This window comes from Bufo gargarizans, chromosome 1 (genome assembly GCF_014858855.1).
Source record: "Bufo gargarizans isolate SCDJY-AF-19 chromosome 1, ASM1485885v1, whole genome shotgun sequence".
NCBI classification, from domain to species: domain Eukaryota; kingdom Metazoa; phylum Chordata; class Amphibia; order Anura; family Bufonidae; genus Bufo; species Bufo gargarizans.
The window spans coordinates 112,973,311-112,996,065 of NC_058080.1; the positions used below are offsets into that span (position 1 = coordinate 112,973,311).

General features: G+C 44.8%; 1 protein-coding gene across 3 annotated transcripts in view; it reads left to right on the forward strand.

Annotated features, from left to right (window-relative positions):
- The first annotated feature begins 2,051 nt into the window (after positions 1-2,051).
- NEIL3 (nei like DNA glycosylase 3) overlaps positions 2,052-22,755 on the forward strand; it is a 70,638-nt gene continuing 49,934 nt past the window's right edge. The window contains exon 1 of one of the 3 annotated variants that reach the window (XM_044288012.1): positions 2,052-2,181. Coding sequence is in view for 1 of the 3 variants with exons in the window: in XM_044287932.1 (XP_044143867.1) it covers positions 2,089-2,181 (93 nt within the window). In the remaining 2 variants the exon portion in view is untranslated. The remainder of the gene's footprint in view (positions 2,182-22,755) is intronic. The other 2 variants (XM_044287932.1, XM_044288086.1) reach the window with 2 other exon arrangements.

Below are 22,755 nucleotides of genomic sequence, written 5' to 3' on the forward strand. Positions count from 1 at the left end.
TTAGTGCCCCCCCCCCCACAGTAGTTATGTCCCCTTAGTGCCCCCATTCCAGTAGTGCTGCTCTCTTACTTAGTGCCCCCATTCCAGTAGTGCTGCTCTTAGTGCCCCCATTCCAGTAGTGCTGCTCTTAGTGCCCCCATTCCAGTAGTGCTGCTCTCTTACTTAGTGCCCCCATTCCAGTAGTGCTGCTCTCTTAGTGCCACCATTCCAGTAGTGCTGCTCTTAGTGCCCCATTCCAGTAGTGCTGCTCTCAGTGCCCCCATTCCAGTAGTGCTGCTCTCTTAGTGCCCCCATTCCAGTAGTGCTGCCCTCTTAGTGCCCCATTCCAGTAGTGCTGCTCTCTTAGTGCCCCCATTCCAGTAGTGCTGCCCTCTTAGTGCCCCATTCCAGTAGTGCTGCCCTCTTAGTGCCCCCATTCCAGTAGTGCTGCTCTCTTAGTGCCCCCATTCCAGTAGTGCTGCTCTCTTACTTAGTGCCCCCATTCCAGTAGTGCTGCTCTCTTACTTAGTGCCCCCATTCCAGTAGTGCTGCTCTCTTAGTGCCCCCATTCCAGTAGTGCTGCTCTCTTAGTGCCCCCATTCCAGTAGTGCTGCTCTCTTAGTGCCCCATTCCAGTAGTGCTGCTCTCTTAGTGCCCCCATTCCAGTAGTGCTGCCCTCTTAGTGCCCCATTCCAGTAGTGCTGCTCTCTTAGTGCCCCCATTCCAGTAGTGCTGCCCCATGTCAATAAAAAAAAAAAAGAAGGAATACTCACCTAGCCCCGTTCCCCCTATAAACGAAACACATCATGCTCTCTCCAGCAGCAGACGTGATACAGCAAAATCATCGCACCTGCTGAGCTGCGAAGGAGAGCTCACAGGCCGGGGAATGATCTCCGGCCTGTGTTCGCTCCTGCTCAGCCCAGCAGGCAGGATGATGTCACTGCATCGCGTCATATGCTGAGGAGAACACAGGCCAGAGAATGGTGCAATCGTTTTGTGTGTGAAACCACCCTTTGGCCGTGTCCACACAAGTATATTATGGCTGGATTATGCATTCAGATTTTGGATGAGAGTCCGGGTCCAGCCGCATGTTTATGGACTCGACCCTACAGCGTCATAGAGATATAAGAGGTTCTGAGTTCAAGTCAGTTAAACCTCCGGATACTTTGGGTCGCACATTCAGTATACAGAAGCATAGTCATGTGGATCGGACCCTCTACGGTTACAGGAATGTGCTGATGTCTCACACTTGTAAAATTGTCCCTACATGCCAAAAAGCAGTAGTTCACCCCAACATCCAGCTCCAGAACATCCAGCTCCAATACATGCAGCTCCAGAACATCCAGCTCCAGTACATCCAGCTCCAGTACATCCAGCTCCAGTACATCCAGCTCCAGTACATCCAGCTCCAGTACATCCAGCTCCAGAACATCCAGCTCCAGTACATCCAGCTCCAAAACATACAGATGCCGAACATGCAGCTCCAGAACATCCAGCTCCAGAACATCCAGCTCCAAAACATTCAGCTCCAGAACATGCAGCTCCAGAACATGCAGCTCCAGAACATGCAGCTCCAGAACATTCAGCTCCAGAACATTCAGCTCCAGAACATTCAGCTCCAGAACATGCAGATGCCGAACATGCAGCTCCAGAACATCCAGCTCCAGAACATTCAGCTCCAGAACATTCAGCTCCAGAACATGCAGCTCCAGAACATGCAGCTCCAGAACATCCAGCTGCAGAACCTGGACACCATTAGCTGTGAGCACTGTCATTCCAAATGTTCAAGCTCAGCAATAGGATTGATTTCTTCTCAGTGTATTCACTAACCTGCGCCCTCTGCTGGACACCATGGGGAGAACGCCTTATGAAACACATTTCACTGCACATGCGCTCTTCAGTACTTTCTGCAGGCTTTGCCGAAGTGATGGACAGCTGCCCTGACCAGTCGCCTACGACTTCTGCAGAAATACACCAATAGAAAGTTTGTATACATTTCCATTTCCTAGCTCTTCACCAATCAGAAGAGTTTGGGGCGGGGTTTGAGTGGAGTCCAGCTGCCGCCACAGTTTGAATGCTGTGTGTGGAGGTGACAGGCGGCTGGCCGTCATGGTGGAGGGTCCTGGCTGCACGCTGAACGGGGAGAAGATCCGGGCCCGAGTGCCGCAGGGACAGCGCGTGGTGGCGGTGCGGGGGAGTGCGGTAATCACGCGGCTACGTGTCTCCATATGTATATAGCGCGCCTGGTTTGTGGGGCAGATGACGTGCAGCCTGGCATCGCCCAGTGCCCTGCCCCATATCAGGAGTGTGGCACAGGTCCTGTATGCCAGTGGTAGTCAGCTGGGCTCATCTGCAAAGGCGAGGTTTTTGGCATAAAACAGTCATAGCATTTGGTACAAACAGCATTTTGGTCAAATGTTTTCAGACTTTTTTCTTTCTTCTTTATTTTTTATAGTAGCCAGAACTTAAAGGGTTGCGTCACCTCAGTACGTGGCATCTATCGCGGAGAGGACGTTAATACAAGGCAGTTACTAATGTATTGTGATTCTCCATATTGCTTCCTTTGCTGGCTGGATTCATTTTTCCATCCTATTATACACGGCTCGTTTCCATGGTTACGACTAGGGATGAGCGAATCGACTTTGGATGAAACATCTGATGTGGATTTGCATAAAACGTTGTTCTAATATTGTATGGAACAGGAGCTCTGTACAGTATTGGAATGGATTGGCTCCGAGACTTCAGGTAATAACTTCATAAATTAATTTGTACTGTAAAAAAAACATTTCCCGAACTCTGGTTCGGTTCCAAGAACGAAGTTTTAATGTTTATCGACTTCAGATGTTTAATTCGAAGTCGATTCGCTCATCCCTATGTACGACCACCCTGCAATCCATCAGCGGTGGCCGTGCTTGCACACTATAGGAAAAAGCACCGGCCAATGTGTGTTCCCACTGTCTCGGCCAACATAAAGGCTGGCGCTTTTTCCTATAGTGTGCAAGCACGACCACCACTGATGGATTGCAGGGTGGTCGTAGCCATGGATACCAGCAGTGTATAATGCAATAGACAGATGAATCCAGGCAGCAAAGGAGGCAATATGGACAATCACAATACATTAGTAAGAGCCTTGTACTAACTTTCTCTACATGATCAGTGCTTTAGGCTGAAGTGGACCCCTTCAAATCTCGTCCTCACACAGCTGAAAATTTCCGCAACAAAATGTGAACATAACTTGATGTCCAGTGCGGATTGTAAATCTGCAGGACGTCCGTAAACGTAGTGGATTTCGGCGACAATGCAAACGGGTTTGCGGCATTTACAACCTCATTTTTATTTAACTGGTAACAGGTTGGGTGACCCTCCACATGGGTAGATACGTAGGTATCAGGAGACGGTTCTGATATCGCCGTTTGCTCCTTTGTCTCGTTCTCACAACCGAAAACGACCGCCAGAAGTACAATCGGAAAATCCTTGGTGATGTGTGCGTAATTCCTCCAAAATAACGTCACAGAGACGTTCTCAAGTAGGATCCAATAATGTGCCTGCTTCCAACAGCTAGGCGAGGTTTATTTATACCAGAAGATGGGAGGCGGTCTTAAAATCATGACCAATAGGGAGACAGGTGATTGGCTGGAAGGCGGTCTTACAATCATGACCTATAGGGAGACGGATGATTGGCTGGAAGGCAGTCTTACAATCCTGACCAATGGGGAGACGGGTGATTGGCTGGAAGGCGGTCTTACAATCCTGGCCAATGGGGAGACGGGTGATTGGCTGGAAGGCGGTCTTACAATCCTGACCAATGGGGAGACGGGTGATTGGCTGGAAGGCGGTCTTACAATCCTGACCAATGGGGAGACGGGTGATTGGCTGGAAGGCGGTCTTACAATCCTGACCAATGGGGAGACGGGTGATTGGCTGGAAGGCGGTCTTACAATCCTGACCTATGGGGAGACGGGTGATTGGCTGGAAGGCGGTCTTACAATCCTGACCAATGGGGAGACGGGTGATTGGCTGGAAGGCGGTCTTACAATCATGACCAATGGGGAGACGGGTGATTGGCTGGAAGGCGGTCTTACAATCCTGACCAATGGGGAGACGGGTGATTGGCTGGAAGGCGGTCTTACAATCATGACCAATGGGGAGACGGGTGATTGGCTGGAAGGCGGTCTTACAATCATGACCAATGGGGAGACAAGTTATGGTATGAAGTGATTGGCTGGCGAACATGTGAATGATCGCGCGAACTTATGTTTGCGCGTTTGCACACTTATTCGCGCCCTTTTCATTGCCGCGCTTATCCTCGCGGATGAAGAAACCTTTGTTCGATGGTCCCCATCCCTCCCGCCTCAGCCGGCGCCATGACACTGGTATCCTGCAGTAATACCAGGCCGGGCGAAAATCAGCTACAGGTCAGGACGACCAGACCATCGTGCGAAAGTTTCTGGGCATCTCCAAAGGATAGATGGCGACCATACGGCGAGCAATAATCTTTCCACAATAGTTCCCAGCCCGAGTTTCAATGGAAAAATGAAAACTCCTGTACTCCACTAGATTGCTCCAAGTGTTGTGTTTTATTTAACAAGCGAATTTCCAGTTCAAATGAAATGTACAGGACGTTCTCGGTATTTAGCCTTCTTCAGAACACTGGAATCATTTACAGACCTGCAATTATTAGAAGATAGTACAAAGCATAATGTAACGTGATATACACACAATAATACAATAGAAAATGTTCTCGCCAAAACATCAAATCACAAAGTGAGTAAGGCCTCTTTCACACTTGCGTTGTCCGGATCAGAGATTGTCTGACCGAAAGTCATAACACGGAAAAACGCCAAGATCGCAGGATCCCTTTCGTACACACCTACACCCCTTTTGCAACCAAAGTACAAAATATCCTACGCAGACACTGGCATCTCCTACGTCAGGCCTATCCTCACATAGAGGAGTTTGTCTCTCCACTTGTACCCTGCAATAGGCGTCCTAAAAATCTCAGGGACACCCGTGTACGAGTTGATGAGGGCTCTACCACTAAAATACCCAGGCAGACATTCCTCAGGACACAACGTAGAGGCACATTCCCTTGCTTACATTGCATGCAATGCTTCCACGTCACGAGAGGAAACCAGATCTATCACCCTCACACTGGTAAGGGTTATCCCATACGTGGCTTTTACATGTGACACCTCCAATGTCATCCATGTAATCAAATGCCCCTGTGGCCTGGCGTACGTAGGAGACACTACGCAAAACATCAGGGACAGAATCTGTCAGCATAAATCTACCATCCGCTGTCAGAATTACTCTTTTGCCCATTCCATCACATTTCATTTCCAAACGACACAGTATTGCCCAGCTACATTTTCAAGTAGTCGAAGTCGAACAGATAGAAGCCCCCAGAAGGGGCGGTGACATCTCTCGAATACTCAAGAACAGGGAGGCCTTTTGGATTCATAGACTACAAACACTGGAACCCAAAGGTCTCAACCGTGAATACGAACTGGGGAGCTTCATATGAATACATCTTCATATTCAATATTGTGATTCTGTTGATGTACATGACTTTCGTTTTCCTGTACCATTGCATAACTCACGCACACGACCGTTGTTCTAGTCCGCATCCGAGCCGCAGTTTTTACGGCTCTGGTGTGGACCCAATGGTTGGGTCCTCAACAGATGCGGACAGCACTCCGTGTGCTGTCCGCATCCGTTGCTCTGTTCCGTGGCCCCGCAAAAAAAATAAAAATAACATGTCCTATTCTTGTCCGTTTTGCGGACAAGAATAGGCATTTCTACAATGGGCTGCCTGTTCCGTTCCGCAAATGTCGGAAGGCAGACGGGCGGCTTCCGTGTTTTGCGGACCGCAAAAAACGGAATGGTCGTGTGCATGAGGCCTTACTTTTTCTGTCACATTCTCATCTCCATCTGCACCTACTGCTTTCACCTCCCCTATTTTCTTCACCTCCAACCTCATCTTCTCTCTACCTCTCTGCTCACCTTAGGGCTCTTTTACACTTGCGTTCTTTTCTTCCGGCATAGAGTTCTGTCGTCGGGGCTCTATGCCGGAAGAATCCTGATCAGTTTTATCCTAATGCATTCTGAATGGAGTGAAATCTGTTCAGGATGTCTTTAGTTCCGGAACGGAACGTTTTTTGGCCGGAGAAAATACCGCAGCATGCTGCGCTTTTTGCTCCGGCCAAAAATCCTGAAGACTTGCCGCAAGGCCGGATCCGGAATGAATGCCCATTGAAAGGCATTGATCCGGATTCGGCCTTAAGCTAAACGTTGTTTCGACGCATCGCCCGATCCGACGTTTAGCTTTTTCTGCATGGCTGCCGGGACGCTAAAGTGTAGTAGGGAGCGGGGGAGCAGCATACTTACCATCCGTGCGGCTCCCGGGGCGCTCCAGAGTGACGTCAGGGCGCCCCAAGCGCATGGATCACGTGATCGCATGGCACGTCATCCATGCGCATGGGGCGCTCTGACGTCATTCTAGAGCGCCCCGGGAGCCGCGCGGACTGTAAGTATACTGCTCCCCCGCTCCCCACTACTACTATGGCAACCAGGACTTTAATAGCGTCCTGGATGCCATAGTAACACTGAAAGCGTTTTGAAGACGGATCTGTCTTCAAATGCTTTCAGTACACTTGCGTTTTTCCGGATCCGGCGTGTAATTCCGGCAAGTGGAGTACACGCCGGATCCAGACAACGCAAGTGTGAAAGAGGCCTTATTCTCTTTTTTCGCTACTACACACATATCCTTCTGTTCCTTACTTCTACTATCTCCGCCCACACTCTCTTTCTCGCATTGGCCGCACGCACCATATACTCCTGTTATACTACGGGCTTTCAACTAACACATGGTGCATGCACATTGCCACTCTGAAGCAGTGACCGCCATCTTAGGAATTCTCCTACCCGGTCTTCCTTTCCTCTCCGGGCGCCAGCCACCCGCGCATGCCCAGAGCCTACCTGATGGAGCAGCCGTCGTTCTGGCATTTCCTCTTTCCTTTCTCCTCCCCTGAACCTCCCTCCTTTCCTTCCCAGGCACCAATGTGGCAGGATATAAAACGCCACACGCCCCTCATGGTTCATGGCGCCATTCCTATAGGGCTGCTGCTCAGTTTAAACCCAGCACCGACCAGGGCCGCAGAGCCCAACACACCAGGACCATTTTGGTTCCTCTACCTATCTGCTACTGGCTGTGGGTACTTTACCCTACTTTCAATTCTCTACACAGTGCGGCTCATCCAGGTAAGCATATGACTACTACAGACTATACCCCCGCTATGCAGCTACCGGTCACCTATTGCTGCGCTATACTACCACAATGTGTTGCCACTGACCATACCCCACCTAATATTGTTGCCTCATTGCTCTGATATACTGCTGTGGTTTGAATCTCTTTCCCACACTGTGAATATGCCAATTATTTTCCTGTATGTACGGCTACATACCCATGTATATGGATTGTATCCCGCTAACCCCCTGGATCCAGCAGAAGACATCCCTCCCCCATTAAGCAGATTGCTGTATAAAGATTATTATTGTTCATGGTCTCTCGGGATTACTCACTTTGTGATTTGATGCTTTGACTAGAACATTTTCTATTATATTATTGTGTGTATATCACGTTACATCTTCTAATAATTGCAGGTCTGTAAATGATTCCAGTGTTCTGAAGAAGGCTAAATGCCGAAAACGTCCTGTACATTTCATTTGAACTGGAATATTTGCTTGTTAAATAAAATACAACACTTGGAGCAATCTAGTGGAGTACAGGAGTTTTCATTTTTCCATTCATTTTTATTTAAGGTTATGTCAGCGGAATACCTTTTTAATGTGCGGCGGTAATTTGATTTTCACTGCCTTTTCTCTCTGAAAGCCTCCGTCCTCCACAACGCTCTGCTCGGCAGTCGTTTTACTTTTTAAATAGTATTTAAAGCGATGTCGACTTCATCTTTAATTCCAGGTTTGTGCTCAGCCTTGAAAGGAAGTAATCGACCATAATGTAGACCAGAGCATATGCCAACAGTGGCTTTGTAATTACCTGGCTCCAGTCCATCAGTAAGACCTGCAGCTCCTTTCCCATAATGTCCTGTTCTTAGCCGAGGTCCAAGGCTTTTCGCCTTCGTCTCCGCGGGCCCTGCCTGCTGTTTAGACTTTTAAATTGCACAAAGACATTGAGCCTTTGGAGTTCTCCGTCAATGCTGTTGTCTCCCGCCTGGGTATTTAGGGAACATTTTGCACTGCAAGAAGCGATTTGTAAGAGATTTCATTACATTAAATTATTAAAACAAATATTCCAGCATCGTAATGGTGCTAGCTGGAAAGGGTAATTTCACTGTGAAATTGCTCTCGGAAGGGACAGTACAGGGGTTATCAATATAGCAAAGTAGCGACATTTTTTTTGAAAAATGAGAGGAGAAAGCAAAATACCAGAATAAGGGCAGACATGGTTATAAATTTTGATTATGGTGCTTATTAGGGTTCTCTTAATACATAGATGTCATGGCCATAGGGAGAGCTTAGAGATCTTGTTATCCTGTGCGAGAAAATATCTGCATTTCTGCGGCACGGAATCTTATAAATCTGGGGAATATTAACAAGGTGACCTATTTGGGTGGATAAATCGTCATGGCTGCTGCCTTGTTCTGCCCTAATTCACGTCGGCTGAGCCTTTCCCATATGTTTCTCTCCATGACCTTTGCAGATATACACGTGCATTTTTTTCTTTTCAGTTCCTAAAAGACTGAAAGGATCTGGTGAAATGGTATAAATAAGCAAGTGCATTTAATGAGCTGTGAAGATTCATGGCCCATGCATCTTACTGGGAGACAGCGCAGGCCTATGCATGTACCAAGAACTTTCTCCATGTAGCATTCTCTGCAGAAGCTGGGCAATACTGGAGTATATTCCAAATTATTCACTTCTGTCCAAATGCAGTACCCCAGACCTGGGGGGATCTGTTGTCCATAGTTATGTAGCATCCAGGGGCGTAGCTAAAGGCTCATAGGCCCTGGTGCAAGAGTTCAGCTTGCCCCCCACCTTCCCTCAGTGCTTTATGGCAAGGGGCAGGGGTGCACCAAGCCTTTCTGCTGTCTGAGGCAAAAATGTATATGTCCCCCCACCCCCCATGCCAAATTCTCAACCTAACCCATTCCCTCCAGTCCTATTAAATGGGTTGTCCTTTTTTTTACTACTGATGACCTAGCCGGCCAATCGGCTGTTTGAAGAGAGGGCAGCACTCATATGAGAGCTGCTTTCTCTGCTCTGTTTACCTGCTCGCTGCAGCATTTGCAGTGATGAGCAGGTAAACAGATCAGAGAAGGCAGAGCTCGTATAAAAAAAGGAGAACCCCTTTAAAGACATACTTGGAAAACATTACATACAGCACTACAGAACATACAGGGTCATACAGCGCCACATATGTACCTCTTACATCCGGTGATGTGTCCTCTGATGTGGATATTCTCTTTCCTCATCTTCTCCTTTCAGACAAGATTGGATTGGACTTCTAGGCCCCCAATGAGACGCTTTAGGCCCCCATATCAGACCTCCAGCCCCCCCCCCCCCCCTTCAGAACCCTATATCAGACTTCCAGTACCCCCCCATTAGACCCTTCAGACCCCCCATATCAGACCTCAGATCAGACTAAAATAATAAAATAACTTGCCTCTCCTGCCGCCACTCTCTCTGTCCTGGCTCTCTTCTCAGGGCCCGCGCTGTAGTCACCTGACTGCCTGCAGCTTCGGGTCAGAGTGTGCTCTGTACATCCTGACACTGCAAGCAGCCAGGACAAAGCAGCGTGGGACCTGAGAAGAGCAAGCAGGAGGAGGGGGTAAGTATGGCGCTCACAGCGCTTCTCCCTGCCTCCTGAATACTAGTGAGCGCTTCCATAATGGAAGCGCTCACTAGGATTCTCTTTATAAGATGCAGTTTGTCTTATAAAATGTAAAATATAGTGCCAGAGGGCCCCCATTGGCTTAGGGGCTTGTCACAACTGCAACCGCTGCGACCCCCTATAGCTACGCCAGTGCTAGCATCATATTATGCATTGTATGGTTGGCATTGGTTTGCAGGAATAGGGCTAACCACCCTGTTCCTACCGCTTGGTAGGAGTGGACTGGCCCTGATTTCTGCCAGGAGGAGAAGGTCCGGTTCGGTTAGGAGAGGACATGCCAGAGCTCCTACTCCTAGGAACCAGATATTCATCTTCTGTGAGACCGACACTACAGACAGATTTAAAAAACTTGAAAATACAGCTTCAAGAAAGCATCTGTACAGCAAAACAGGAGAATGATCAGCGAAATACAGCTTTACAGACACTGTTGCAGGGTGAGGGACTACGGCTCAGACACCCATGACTGGGCCTCAAGTTTGAATCTTACAGTGGACACCTACAGTCAGGTCCATAAATATTGGGACATCGACACAATTGTAACATTTTTGGCTCTATACACCATCACAATGGATTTGAAGTGAAATGAATAAGGTGTGCTTTAACTGCAGATATCAGCATTAATTTGAGGGTATTTGCATCCAAATCAGGTGAACGGTGTAGGAATTACAACAGTTTGCATATGTGTCTCCCACTTGTTAAGGAACCAAAAGTAATGGGGCAATTGGCTTCTCAGCTGTTCCATGGCCAGGTGTGTATTATTCCCTCATTATCCCAATTACAACGAGCAGATAAAAGGTCCAGAGTTCATTTTAAGTGTGCTATTTGCATTTGGAATCTGTTGCTATCAACTCTCAAGATGAGATCCAAAGAGCTGTCACTATCAGTGAAGCAAGCCATCATTAGGCAGAAAAAACACAACAAACCCATTAGAGAGATAGCCAAAACATTAGGCGTGGCCTAAACAACTGTTTGGAACATCCTTAAAAAGAAGGAACGCATCGGTGAGCTCAGCAACACCAAAAGACCCGGAAGATCACGGAAAACAACTGTGGTGGATGACCGAAGAGTTCTTTCCCTGGTGAAGAAAATACCCTTCACAACAGTTGGCCAGATCAAGAACACTCTCCAGGAGGTAGGTGTATGTGTGTCAAAGTCAACAATCAAGAGAAGACTTCACCAGAGTGAATACAGAGGGTTCACCACAAGATTTAAATCATTGGTGAGCCTCAAAAACAGGAAGGCCAGATTAGAGTTTGCCAAACGACATGTAAAAAAAAGCCTTCACAGTTCTGGAACAACATCCTATGGACAGATGAGACCAAGCTGCTGGAAAGGAACTGCTCATGATCCTAAGCATTCCACCTCATCAGTGAAGCATGGTGGTGGTAGTGTCATGGCGTTGGCATGTATGGCTGCCAATGGAACTGGTTCTCTTGTATTTATTGATGATGTGACTGCTGACAAAAGCAGCAGGATGAATTCTGAAGTGTTTCAGGCAATATTATCTGCTCATATTCAGCCAAATGCTTCAGAACTCGTTGGACGGCGCTTCACAGTGCAGATGGACAATGACCCAAAGCATACTACAAAAGCAACCAAAGAGTTTTTTAAGGGAAAGAAGTGGAATGTTATGCAATGGCCAAGTCAATCACCTGAACCGAATCCGATTTGAGCATGCATTTCACTTGCTGAAGACAAGGTAAATGCCCCAAGAGCAAGCAGGAACTGAAGACAGTTGCAGTAGAGGCCTGGCAGAGCATCACCAGGGATGAAACCCAGCGTCTGATGTCTATGCATTCCAGACTTCAGGCTGTAATTAATTGCAAAGGATTTGCAACCAAGTATCAAAAAGTCAAAGTTTGATGATTATTCTGTCCCATTACTTTTGGTCCCTTAACAAGTGGGAGGCACATATGCAAACTGTTGTAATTCCTACACCGTTCACCTGATTTGGATGTACAAGGTATAACTCGAAAAATTAGAATATCGCGCAAAGTTCATTTATTTCAGTAATGCAACTTAAAAGGTGAAACTAACATAGGTGATAGACTCATTACATGCAAAGCGAGATATGTCAAGCCTTTATTTGTTATAACTTGGATGATTATGGCTTACAGTTTATGAAACCCCAAAGTCACAATTTTGAGGTACCCTTTGCTCAGGGGGTATGGATTAATTAGCTGACTAGAATAGTGAACCTTTTAACAAAATTCAAATTTTAACCCCTTAAGGACGCAGGGCGTATCGGTACGCCCTATTTCCCGAGTCCTTAAGGACTCAGGGCGTACCGGTACGTCCTAACTTTAAATGCAGATTCCGGCGCCGCGGGGGTTAATGGAAACGGGATGCCGGCTGAAATCATTCAGCCGGCATCCTGTGAACGCCAGGGGGGGTCATGTGACCCCCCCCCCCCCCCTATCGGCGATCGCCGCAAACCGCAGGTCAATCCAGACCTGCGGTTTGCTGCGCTTTTTGCAGTTTCTGATCCCCGCGGTCCCTGACCGCGGGGATCAGAAACTTTAGTGTACCTCAAATATAGATTTTACATCCCCCCTGCATCCCTGCATGATTTTTTGCCGGCGGGTGGTGCAGGGGGGGGTAGTTGTGGGGGCGGTGCGATCCCGCCTGCCGCACCGCCTGCCTCCCCTTGAAAATTCGTTGGTGTAGAGTGGGTATACCAGGGTGCCAGCACATTGCTGGCACCCTGGTATAAACGGCTGACGTCGGTGATGCGATGTCAGCCGTTTAACCCTTTCCATACAGCGGTCCGTACGGACCGCTGTATGAAAAAAGTTAACAGTAAGAAGTAGCTCCCTCCCTCTCCCATTGGGGGGCTGCTGTGCCTTTGCAGCCCCCCGAATGGAGAGGGAGGGAGCTCCCAGACAGCCCCCCCAGAGCCCCGTCCTTACCCTTCCCCGTCTGCGCAGTTCTGACCACTACTGAGCAGACGGGGAAGGTTCCCATGGCAACAGGACGCCTTCTCAGGCATCCTGCTGTCCATGGTGCTGAACAGATCTGTGCTGAAGGCAGAGATCTGTTCAGACAAAGTGTAAGTAAAATACAGTACTGTACAATATATATTGTACTGTATTATACAAACATCAGACCCACTGGATCTTCAAGAACCAAGTGGGTCTGGGTCAAAAAAAAGTGAAAAAAAGTGAAAAAAAAAAAGTAAAAATCAAAAAAACACATTTATCACTGAATAAAAATGAAAAAAATAAAATTCCCTACACATGTTTGGTATCGCCGCGTCCGTAATGACCTGATCTATAAAACGGTAATGTTACTTTCCCCGCACGGTGAACGCCATAAAAAAAAAAAAACTATTAGGAAATTGAAATTTTGCCCACCTTACTTCCCAAAAAAGGTAATAAAAGTGATCAAAAAAGTCGCATGTACGCCAAAATAGTACCAATCAAACCGTCATCTCATCCCGCAAAAATCATACCCTACCCAAAATAATTGCCAAAAAACTGAAAAAACAATGGCTCTTAAACTATGGAAACACTAAAACATGATTTTTTTTGTTTCAAAAATAAAATCATTGTGTAAAACTTAAATAAATAAAACAAAGTATACATATTAGGTATCGCCGCGTCCGTATCGACCGGCTCTATAAAAATATGACATGACCTAACCCCTCAGATGACCACCGTAAAAAAATAAAAATAAAAACTGTGTAAAAAAAGCTATTTTGTCATCTTACGTCACAATAAAGTGTAATAGCAAGCGATTAAAAAGTCATGTGCACCCCAAAATAGGGCCAATCAAACAGTCATCTCATCCCGCCAAAAAATGAGACCCTACTTAAAATAATCGCCCAAAAACTGAAAAAACTATGGTTCTTAGACTATGGAGACACTAAAACATTTTTTTTGTTTTAAAAATGAAATCATTGTGTAAAACTTACATAAATAAAAAAAATTGTATACATATTAGGTATCGCCGCGTCCGTGACAACCTGCTCTATAAAATTACCACATGATCTAACCTGTCAGATGAATGTTGTAAATAACAAAAAAAAAAACGTGCCAAAAAATCTATTTCTTGTTACCTTGCCACACAACAAAAGTGTAATATAGAGCAACCAAAAACCATATGTACCCTAAACTAGTACCAACAAAACTGCCACCCTATCCCCTAGTTTCTAAAATGGGGTCACTTTTTTGGAGTTTATACTCTGGGGGTGCATCAGGGGGGCTTCAAATGGGACATGGTGTCAAAAAAAAACAGTCCAGCAAAATCTGCCTTCCAAAAACCGTATGGCATTCCTTTCCTTCTGTGCCCTGCCGTGTGCCCGTACAGCGGTTTACGAACACATATGGGGTGTTTCTGTAAGCTACAGAATCAGCGCCATAAATAATGAGTTTTGTTTGGCTGTTAACCCTTGCTTTGTAATTGGAAAAAAAAAATTAAAATGGAAAATCTTCCAAAAAAGTGAAATTTTGAAATTGTATCTCTATTTTCCATTAAATCTTGTGCAACACCTAAAGGGTTAACAAAGTTTGTAAAAATCAGTTTTGAATACCTTGAGGGGTGTAGTTTCTTAGATGGGGTCACTTTTATGGAGTTTCTACTCTAGGGGTGCATCAGGGGGGCTTCAAATGGGACATGGTGTCAAAAAACCAGTCCAGCAAAATCTGACTTCCAAAAACCATACGGCGCACCTTTCACTCTACGCCCCGCTGTGTGGCCGTACAGTAGTTTACGGCCACATATGGGGTGTTTCTGTAAACGGCAGAGTCAGGGCAATAAAGATACAGTCTTGTTTGGCTGTTAACCCTTGCTTTGTTAGTGGAAAAAATGGGTTAAAATGGAAAATTAGGCAAAAAAATGAAATTCTCAAATTTCATCCCCATTTGCCAATAACTCTTGTGCAACATCTAAAGGGTTAACAAAGTTTGTCAAATCAGTTTTGAATACCTTGAGGGGTGTAGTTTATAGAATGGGGTCATTTTTGGGCGGTTTCTATTATATATGCCTCGCAAAGTGACTTCAGAGCTGTAGTGGTCCCTAAAAATTGGGTTTTTGGAAATTTCAGAAAAATTTCAAGATTTGCTTCTAAACTTCTAAGCCTTGTAACATCCCCAAAAAATAAAATATCATTCCCAAAATGCTACAAAAATGAAGTAGACATATGGGGAATGTAAAGTCATCACAATTTTTGGGGGTATTACTATGTAATAACAGAAGTAGAGAAATTGAAACTTTGAAATTTGGAAATTTTTCAAAATTTTTGGTAAATATGGTATTTTTTTATGCCAAAAAATTCACCTTTTTGACCCAATTTTAGCAGTGTCATGAAGTACAATATGTGACGAAAAAACAATCTCAGACCGACCTGGGTAAGTCAAAGCGTTTTAAAGTTATCAGCACTTAAAGTGACACTGGTCAGATTTGCAAAAAATGGCCAAGTCCTTAAGGTGAAATAGGGCTGAGTCCTTAAGGGGTTAAGCTGCATTAATGCAATTCCTTTTCATTTGCATTACTGAAATAAATGGACTTTTGCACAATATTCTAATTTTTGGAGTTTCACCTGTAAATACCCTCAAATTAAAGCTGACAGTCGTCAGTTGAGGCACATCTTGTTTCATTTCAAATCCATTGTGGTGGTGTATAGAGCCAAAAATGTTAGAATTGTGTCGATGTCCCAATATTTATGGACCTGACTACCTCTACAAGTGCCTGCTATTGTCAATCTATAGCCATCCAATTTGCCACCATAGCTCCTCAACTGTTGCCAGGAGTTGCACTTTGTACTTACTTATATTTTCCACTAAGTAAAAAGAGACTTAATTTATTTCTGGCCTGATTCTTCAAACTAATTTTTTTTTTTTTTTTTTTATAAATTAGTCTTTATTTGAATTTCACACAAGGAACAGATCCATAAAAATCAGATAAGCAAAGATCAACCATTCACAATTAATGACTACAGTTCCTTTTCCTTTCCCTTCCTTCTCCCGTTTCCCCCCCTCCTCCCCCCCCCCCCCTCCCTCAACGTGGGGACGTGAGGAAAAAAAAAAAAAACCTCCTCCGACACTAAAGTAACCAATTTTTCCAGACTTGGTCGAGATTTAGCGACCTTTTTATGTGATTCTCCATCACTCGTTCTTCTTTAATTAAATTGTCTATCATTTTTCTCCACTGTCCCACTGTCGGTAAATCTACTTTTATCCATTGCCTGAGTATGAGCAATCTGGCCTGGAATAATACTTTATTCAAAACCAGTCGTGTTTTTTTGTTTAGCTTCAAATGTTCAGTTGCCCCTAGAATACAGATTATTGGATCATTGGGCAGCCGAACTTTCAGGAGCAAAAATACGGTTTCCATTATTTCTGTCCAATATCTATGGAGCTTGGGACATCTCCAGAAACAGTGTATTAAGTCTGCTCTCTCCTCCCCACATTTTGGACACTTATCAGTTGCTTTCACTCCCATTCTTTTCAACATCCATGGAGATCGATGTAATCTGTGCACTATAAAGAATTGTGAGATCTTATGTGAGCCCCTATCCGAGATTGTAGCGTAATTTCTAAGGGCATCTTTCCAATTTTCTTCTGTAAGGGAGCCTAGATCCTTCTCCCATTTTCCTACAGCAAGCATTGTGATTTTTTTTCTCTTTCCTTCCATCAAAAGCCTATATCTCCTTGCTGTTGTTCCTGCTCCTTCCCCTACTATAGTGAACTTATCCAACCTGTCTGATTTTTCCCTTCTATACCTATCCTCCTGTACCACTGTCCGCAGTACATTCCTAAGTTGAAGATATTTATACGTATCAATATGGGAGATCCCAAATTCCAACACCATTGTGTTGAAGTATTTCAGCTTATCTTCCTCGAAGATCTGGTCTAGATATTTCATTCCTTTTTTTTCCCAATCTATATAGTCCCTTATTGTTTCTAATTCTTTTATAATAAGATTTTTCCATATCGGTGTGTATTTCAAAAACCCTTTAATCTCCAATATCTTCTTAATTTCCCCCCATACGTGTTCTATTAAGTTTAATATTCTATTATCTGAATTTTTTTTCCCCAAAAAACCTGACTCCAACACCTCTAAGTGATTACCTCCCTCTTTCCAACCCCATCTATTTAATTCTTGCCTACCCGCTTGACTATCTAAGCTACCCTTTACACTACGTGCAGAATTATTAGGCAAATGAGTATTTTGACCACATCATCCTCTTTATGCATGTTGTCTTACTCCAAGCTGTATAGGCTCGAAAGCCTACTACCAATTAAGCATATTAGGTGATGTGCATCTCTGTAATGAGAAGGGGTGTGGTCTAATGACATCAACACCCTATATCAGGTGTGCATAATTATTAGGCAACTTCCTTTCCTTTGGCAAAATGGGTCAAAAGAAGGACTTGACAGGCTCAGAAAAGTCAAAAATAGTGAGATATCTTGCAGAGGGATGCAGCACTCTTAAAATTGCAAAGCTTCTGAAGCGTGATCATCGAACAATCAAGCGTTTCATTCAAAATAGTCAACAGGGTCGCAAGAAGCGTGTGGAAAAACCAAGGCGCAAAATAACTGCCCATGAACTGAGAAAAGTCAAGCGTGCAGCTGCCAAGATGCCACTTGCCACCAGTTTGGCCATATTTCAGAGCTGCAACATCACTGGAGTGCCCAAAAGCACAAGGTGTGCAATACTCAGAGACATGGCCAAGGTAAGAAAGGCTGAAAGACGACCACCACTGAACAAGACACACAAGCTAAAAAGTCAATACTGGGCCAAGAAATATCTCAAGACTAATTTTTCTAAGGTTTTATGGACTGATGAAATGAGAGTGAGTCTTGATGGGCCAGATGGCTGGATTGGTAAAGGGCAGAGAGCTCCAGTCCGACTCAGACGCCAGCAAGGTGGAGGTGGAGTACTGGTTTGGGCTGGTATTATCAAAGATGAGCTTGTGGGGCCTTTTTGGGTTGAGGATGGAGTCAAGCTCAACTCCCAGTCCTACTGCCAGTTTCTGGAAGACACCTTCTTCAAGCAGTGGTACAGGAAGAAGTCTGCAAGGTAAGAAAAACATGATTTTCATGCAGGACAATGCTCCATCACACGCGTCCAAGTACTCCACAACGTGGCTGGCAAGAAAGGGTATAAAAGAAGAAAATCTAATGACATGGCCTCCTTGTTCACCTGATCTGAACCCCATTGAGAACCTGTGGTCCATCATCAAATGTGAGATTTAGGCCCCATGCACACGGCCGTTGTTCACGGCCGTGTGCGGGCCGTGGAACCGCGGCCTGGATCCCTCCTGAGAGCAGGAGCGCACGGCGTCACTGGTTGCTATGACGCCGTGCGCTCCCTGCTGCCGGCACAGTACAGTAATACACTGGTATGATCTATACCAGTGTATTACTGTACTGTGCCGGCAGCAGGGAGCGCACGGCGTCATAGCAACCAGTGACGCCATGCGCTCCTGCTCTCAGGAGGGATCCAGGCCGCGGTTCCACGGCCCGCACACGGCTGTGAACAACGGCCGTGTGCATGGGGCCTTACAAGGAGGGAAAACAGTACACCTCTCTGAACAGTGTCTGGGAGGCTGTGGTTGCTGCTGCACACAATGTTGATGGTGAACAGATCAAAACACTGACAGAATCCATGGATGGCAGGCTTTTGAGTGTCCTTGCAAAGAAAGGTGGCTATATTGGTCACTGATTTGTTTTTGTTTTGTTTTTGAATGTCAGAAATATATATTTGTGAATGTTGAGATGTTATATTGGTTTCACTGGTAAAAATAAATAATTGAAATGGGTATATATTTGTTTTTTGTTAAGTTGCCTAATAATTATGCACAGTAATAGTCACCTGCACACACAGATATCCCCCTAAAATAGCTAAAACTAAAAACAAACTAAAAACTACTTCCAAAAATATTCAGCTTTGATATTAATGAGTTTTTTGGGTTCATTGAGAACATGGTTGTTGTTCAATAATAAAATTAATCCTCAAAAATACAACTTGCCTAATAATTCTGCACTCCCTGTATATTCCCATATTGAATTATTAAGTAGTAAAGAAACAAATTGGGGACCGCTAAACCTCCCTCCTGCACTGGGAGCTGAAGGACTTCCTTCTTTATCCGAGGGATCGCACCTTTCCAGATGAAGTCCCCCATTAGTCTGTCTAGTAATTTAAAGGTAGTCTGCGGTATTCTCACTGGAGCATTTTGCAATATATAGAGTATCTTTGGGAGAAGGACCATTTTTATTAAATTTACCCTACCTTGGATTGACATTGGCAGTTTTTTCCATATATGTATTTTAGTTCTTAATTCTTTTATTAGGGGGAGGACATTTAATTTTTCATATTCTTCTATATTTCCGGAGATTTGTATGCCAAGATATTTAAAATTTTCATATTTTTTGAGAACATGCACCCGTGTGTCTCCTTGTAATTGTCTATCTCCTAATAATAACATATGTGATTTCCCCCAATTTATCTTTAGACCAGAAAAAAACCCGAACTTATCTATTATCTCTATCACTCTATTAAACTGATCCCCAGTGTTTTGCAAAAAAAGTAAAATATCATCCGCATACATTAACAGTTTTTCTTCTCCGCCCGCATATTGGAAACCTTTAATCTCCCTATCGTTTCTTATTATATTTGCCAAAGGTTCAATTGCCATAGCAAATAGCAGTGGGGAGAGAGGGCATCCCTGCCTTGTGCCACGAAATAGGGCAAACGGCAGGGACAAGCTCCCATCCACCACCACTCTAGCCCTGGGATTTAGATATATTAACTGAATCCACCCTATAAATCCCTCCCCTATACCAAATCTCCTTAACACTGCCCATAAATAGTCCCATTCGATACAATCAAATGCCTTTTGGGCATCCAGTGAGAGTATCGCTTTCCCCTCTGTGTCCAATCTATTAGCTTCGATATTAAGGAATGTCCTTCTTATATTAGAGTATATTGTTCTGCCCGGTATAAATCCTGTCTGATCTTTATTTATTATCCCTTTAATAACCCTTGAAAGCCTATCAGCTAAAACTTTTGCCAGAATTTTAACATCCGTATTCAACAGGGATATTGGCCTGTATGAACCGGGATCTGTTTGTTCTTTTACCTTTTTTGGAATTAGCGTAATAGTTGCTTCTTTCATAGAGTTCGGTAGGTCGCCTAATTTTCGGGCCTCGTCCAGTGTTATCTTTAATTCTGGTACTAACACCTGGGAGAAGGTTTTATATATTTCAAAGGGAAGCCCATCCCCACCTGGTGCCTTCTCAGATTTAACCTTCCCCAGAGCTAAATTTATTTCTGCTACCGTTATTTCTTTTTCCAGATATTCTTTTTGGGGCTTAGATATCCTATTAAAGGCGATCTTATCCAGGTATGAATCTAGCTCTTGTTTCGAGTATTGTACCCTAGACTTATATAGCTCTATGAAGTATTCCCAGAACACTTTTTTAATACCTTCGGGTGTGGTGGTTAATTTACCCGTTTTATCTTTAATTGCACCTATCCATGATTTCCCTTTTTGATTTCTCACTATATTTGCTAATATTTTACCGACCTTTTCACCCTCCGAGGCTAGTTGGATACCTTGAAAGAGCAATTCTTTCCTACTTTTCTCTAATTGATAACTCTTCATCTTTTCCTGTTCTTCCTCCCAAGCTCTCTTATTTAGTGCAGTAGGATATCTCATACTTGCCATGCCTGCCTCTTGCAGCTTTTTCTCCAATGCCTTCCCGTTCTCTCTGGTTCTTTTTTTCCAATGATTTACCTTTTTGAACAATACTCCCCTCAAAAATGCCTTGAAAGTGTCCCAGACCACTAGTCTACTGGCAGACCCGTTATTTTCCATAAAAAAATGTTTTAATTCCTCGGTTATGCTCTCTTTGTCAGAGATCAATAATAGCCAATGGGAGTTGAACTTAAACAACGGCGGAGTATTGTCCTTATTCAGATCCAGTTCGACTGTCATTGCATTATGGTCTGACAAGGCCATGGGTATATATTTTGTCGTGATCCTATTTAGGGACATTAAATTTTTATTTCCAAAAGTCATATCTATTCTCGACCAAGTTTGGTGTGTTTTTGAGTAACAAGAATATCAAATTTCATCCGGGTGTTGCACCCTCCAAACATCTACCCAATTAAATTCATGGGCTACTTTAGATAAATCTACATTTTGTGCTCCTCCCCCTCTGCTAGACGTCCTATCCCTGAGTGGGTCCATAACCGCGTTGTAGTCCCCTACCGCAATCAGTATACATTCCTGTTTATTCAACATAAATCTATACAATTGATACAGAACATCTGGTTTATATGGTGGTGGAATATATATATTTGCGATTACAGTTTTAATCCCGTCCACAAAACAATGTAAAAAGAGGTATCTACCATGGTCATCGGTCTCACATGCCAGAAATTCAAATTTAATCTTATGTATCAAAATTGAAACCCCTCTGGAATAAGTGGTGTATACAGAGTGATATCCCGCCACCACCCATCCCCTCTCCAACCATCTTACTGATTCCTTATCCAAATGTGTCTCCTGGAGGCAGATGATGGCTGGCAGAAACCTCTTCATCCACTCAAGGATAGCATATCTTTTAACCCTCTCGCGGAGCCCCCTCACATTCAATGAAAGGATCCTAACCATCTAACAGAGGGGGAGGAGGAAAAGAAAATAATAAAAAGGGAAAAAAAAAAAAAAGGGTTTTCTCCAACCCCCCACCCCCCCTGTATACCCCTCCCTCTATATAGTCCCCCCTTCTGCTGTCCAGCAGTCCGGGCGACTCCATAACTTAGCGTGACTCCTATCGCCCCCCCCCCCCCCCACCAGCCTCAAAGGCCCTCTCCATCCGCCCAGTCACTGACTTCCTCCGGAGTCTGAAAAAAGGAAATCTTGCCGTTATATTCCACCCTTAATTTTGCCGGAAAAAGTAAGCTATACTTTATACCGGCCTCTCTTAAAGGGACTCTGTCACCACTTTCTAACCCCCACTTTTAAAACTATAGTTCTGTCCATGGAGCCCCTGTGATTTCAATGGTGTTGTTATATGCGAAATCCGCAGGCTCGTTTTGATAAAAAAAACCTTTTATCTAACCTGTCAGTCATGAGGATAAGGTGCCCAGGGCGTTTCTCCCGGTCTGAACATGCCGCCCGCCGCCGTCGCCGTTGGTGCCCAGCTCCTCCTCTGCCTTGAATTAGCGCCGCCTGAATGGGAAGAAATACGCCTCCGGCTCTCCCTCAGTCCCCCCTCCTTCTTTTCTAAGATCCCGCGCGTGCAGCAGTGTTCGCGTTAGCGGGAGGTAGAGCGAAGTGCGCGTGCGCATGCGCACTTCGCTCATTGAGGCTGAATTGAAAAGTCCGCACGGGCGCATCAGGCACAGGCCTGTGCGCACGCGCGAAATTTTAGAAAAGGAGGGGGGACTGAGGGAGAGCCGGAGGCGTATTTCTTCACATTCAGGCGGCGCTGAAAGGATCAGAGGAGGAGCTGGGCACCAACGGCGGCGGCGGAGAGCGGCATGTTCAGACCGGGAGAAACGCCCTGGGCACCTTATCCTCATGACTGACAGGTTAGATAAAAGTTTTTTTTTATCAAAACGAGCCTGCGGATTTCGCATATAACAACACCATTGAAATCACAGGGGCTCCATGGACAGAACTATAGTTTTAAAAGTGGGGGTTAGAAAGTGGTGACAGAGTCCCTTTAATCTTTTTTTGACGGATATAAATTCTCTTCTTTGTGCGTTAGTACTAAATGAGTAGTCAGGAAAGAGTTTGATCTTTACACCCTGTATATAATATTTTTCTGAGGTTCTTGCATCAGATAGTATTCCATCTCGATCCTTAGATAGTAAACATTTCACCAGTATAGATCTGGGGTAATCCCCTGGCG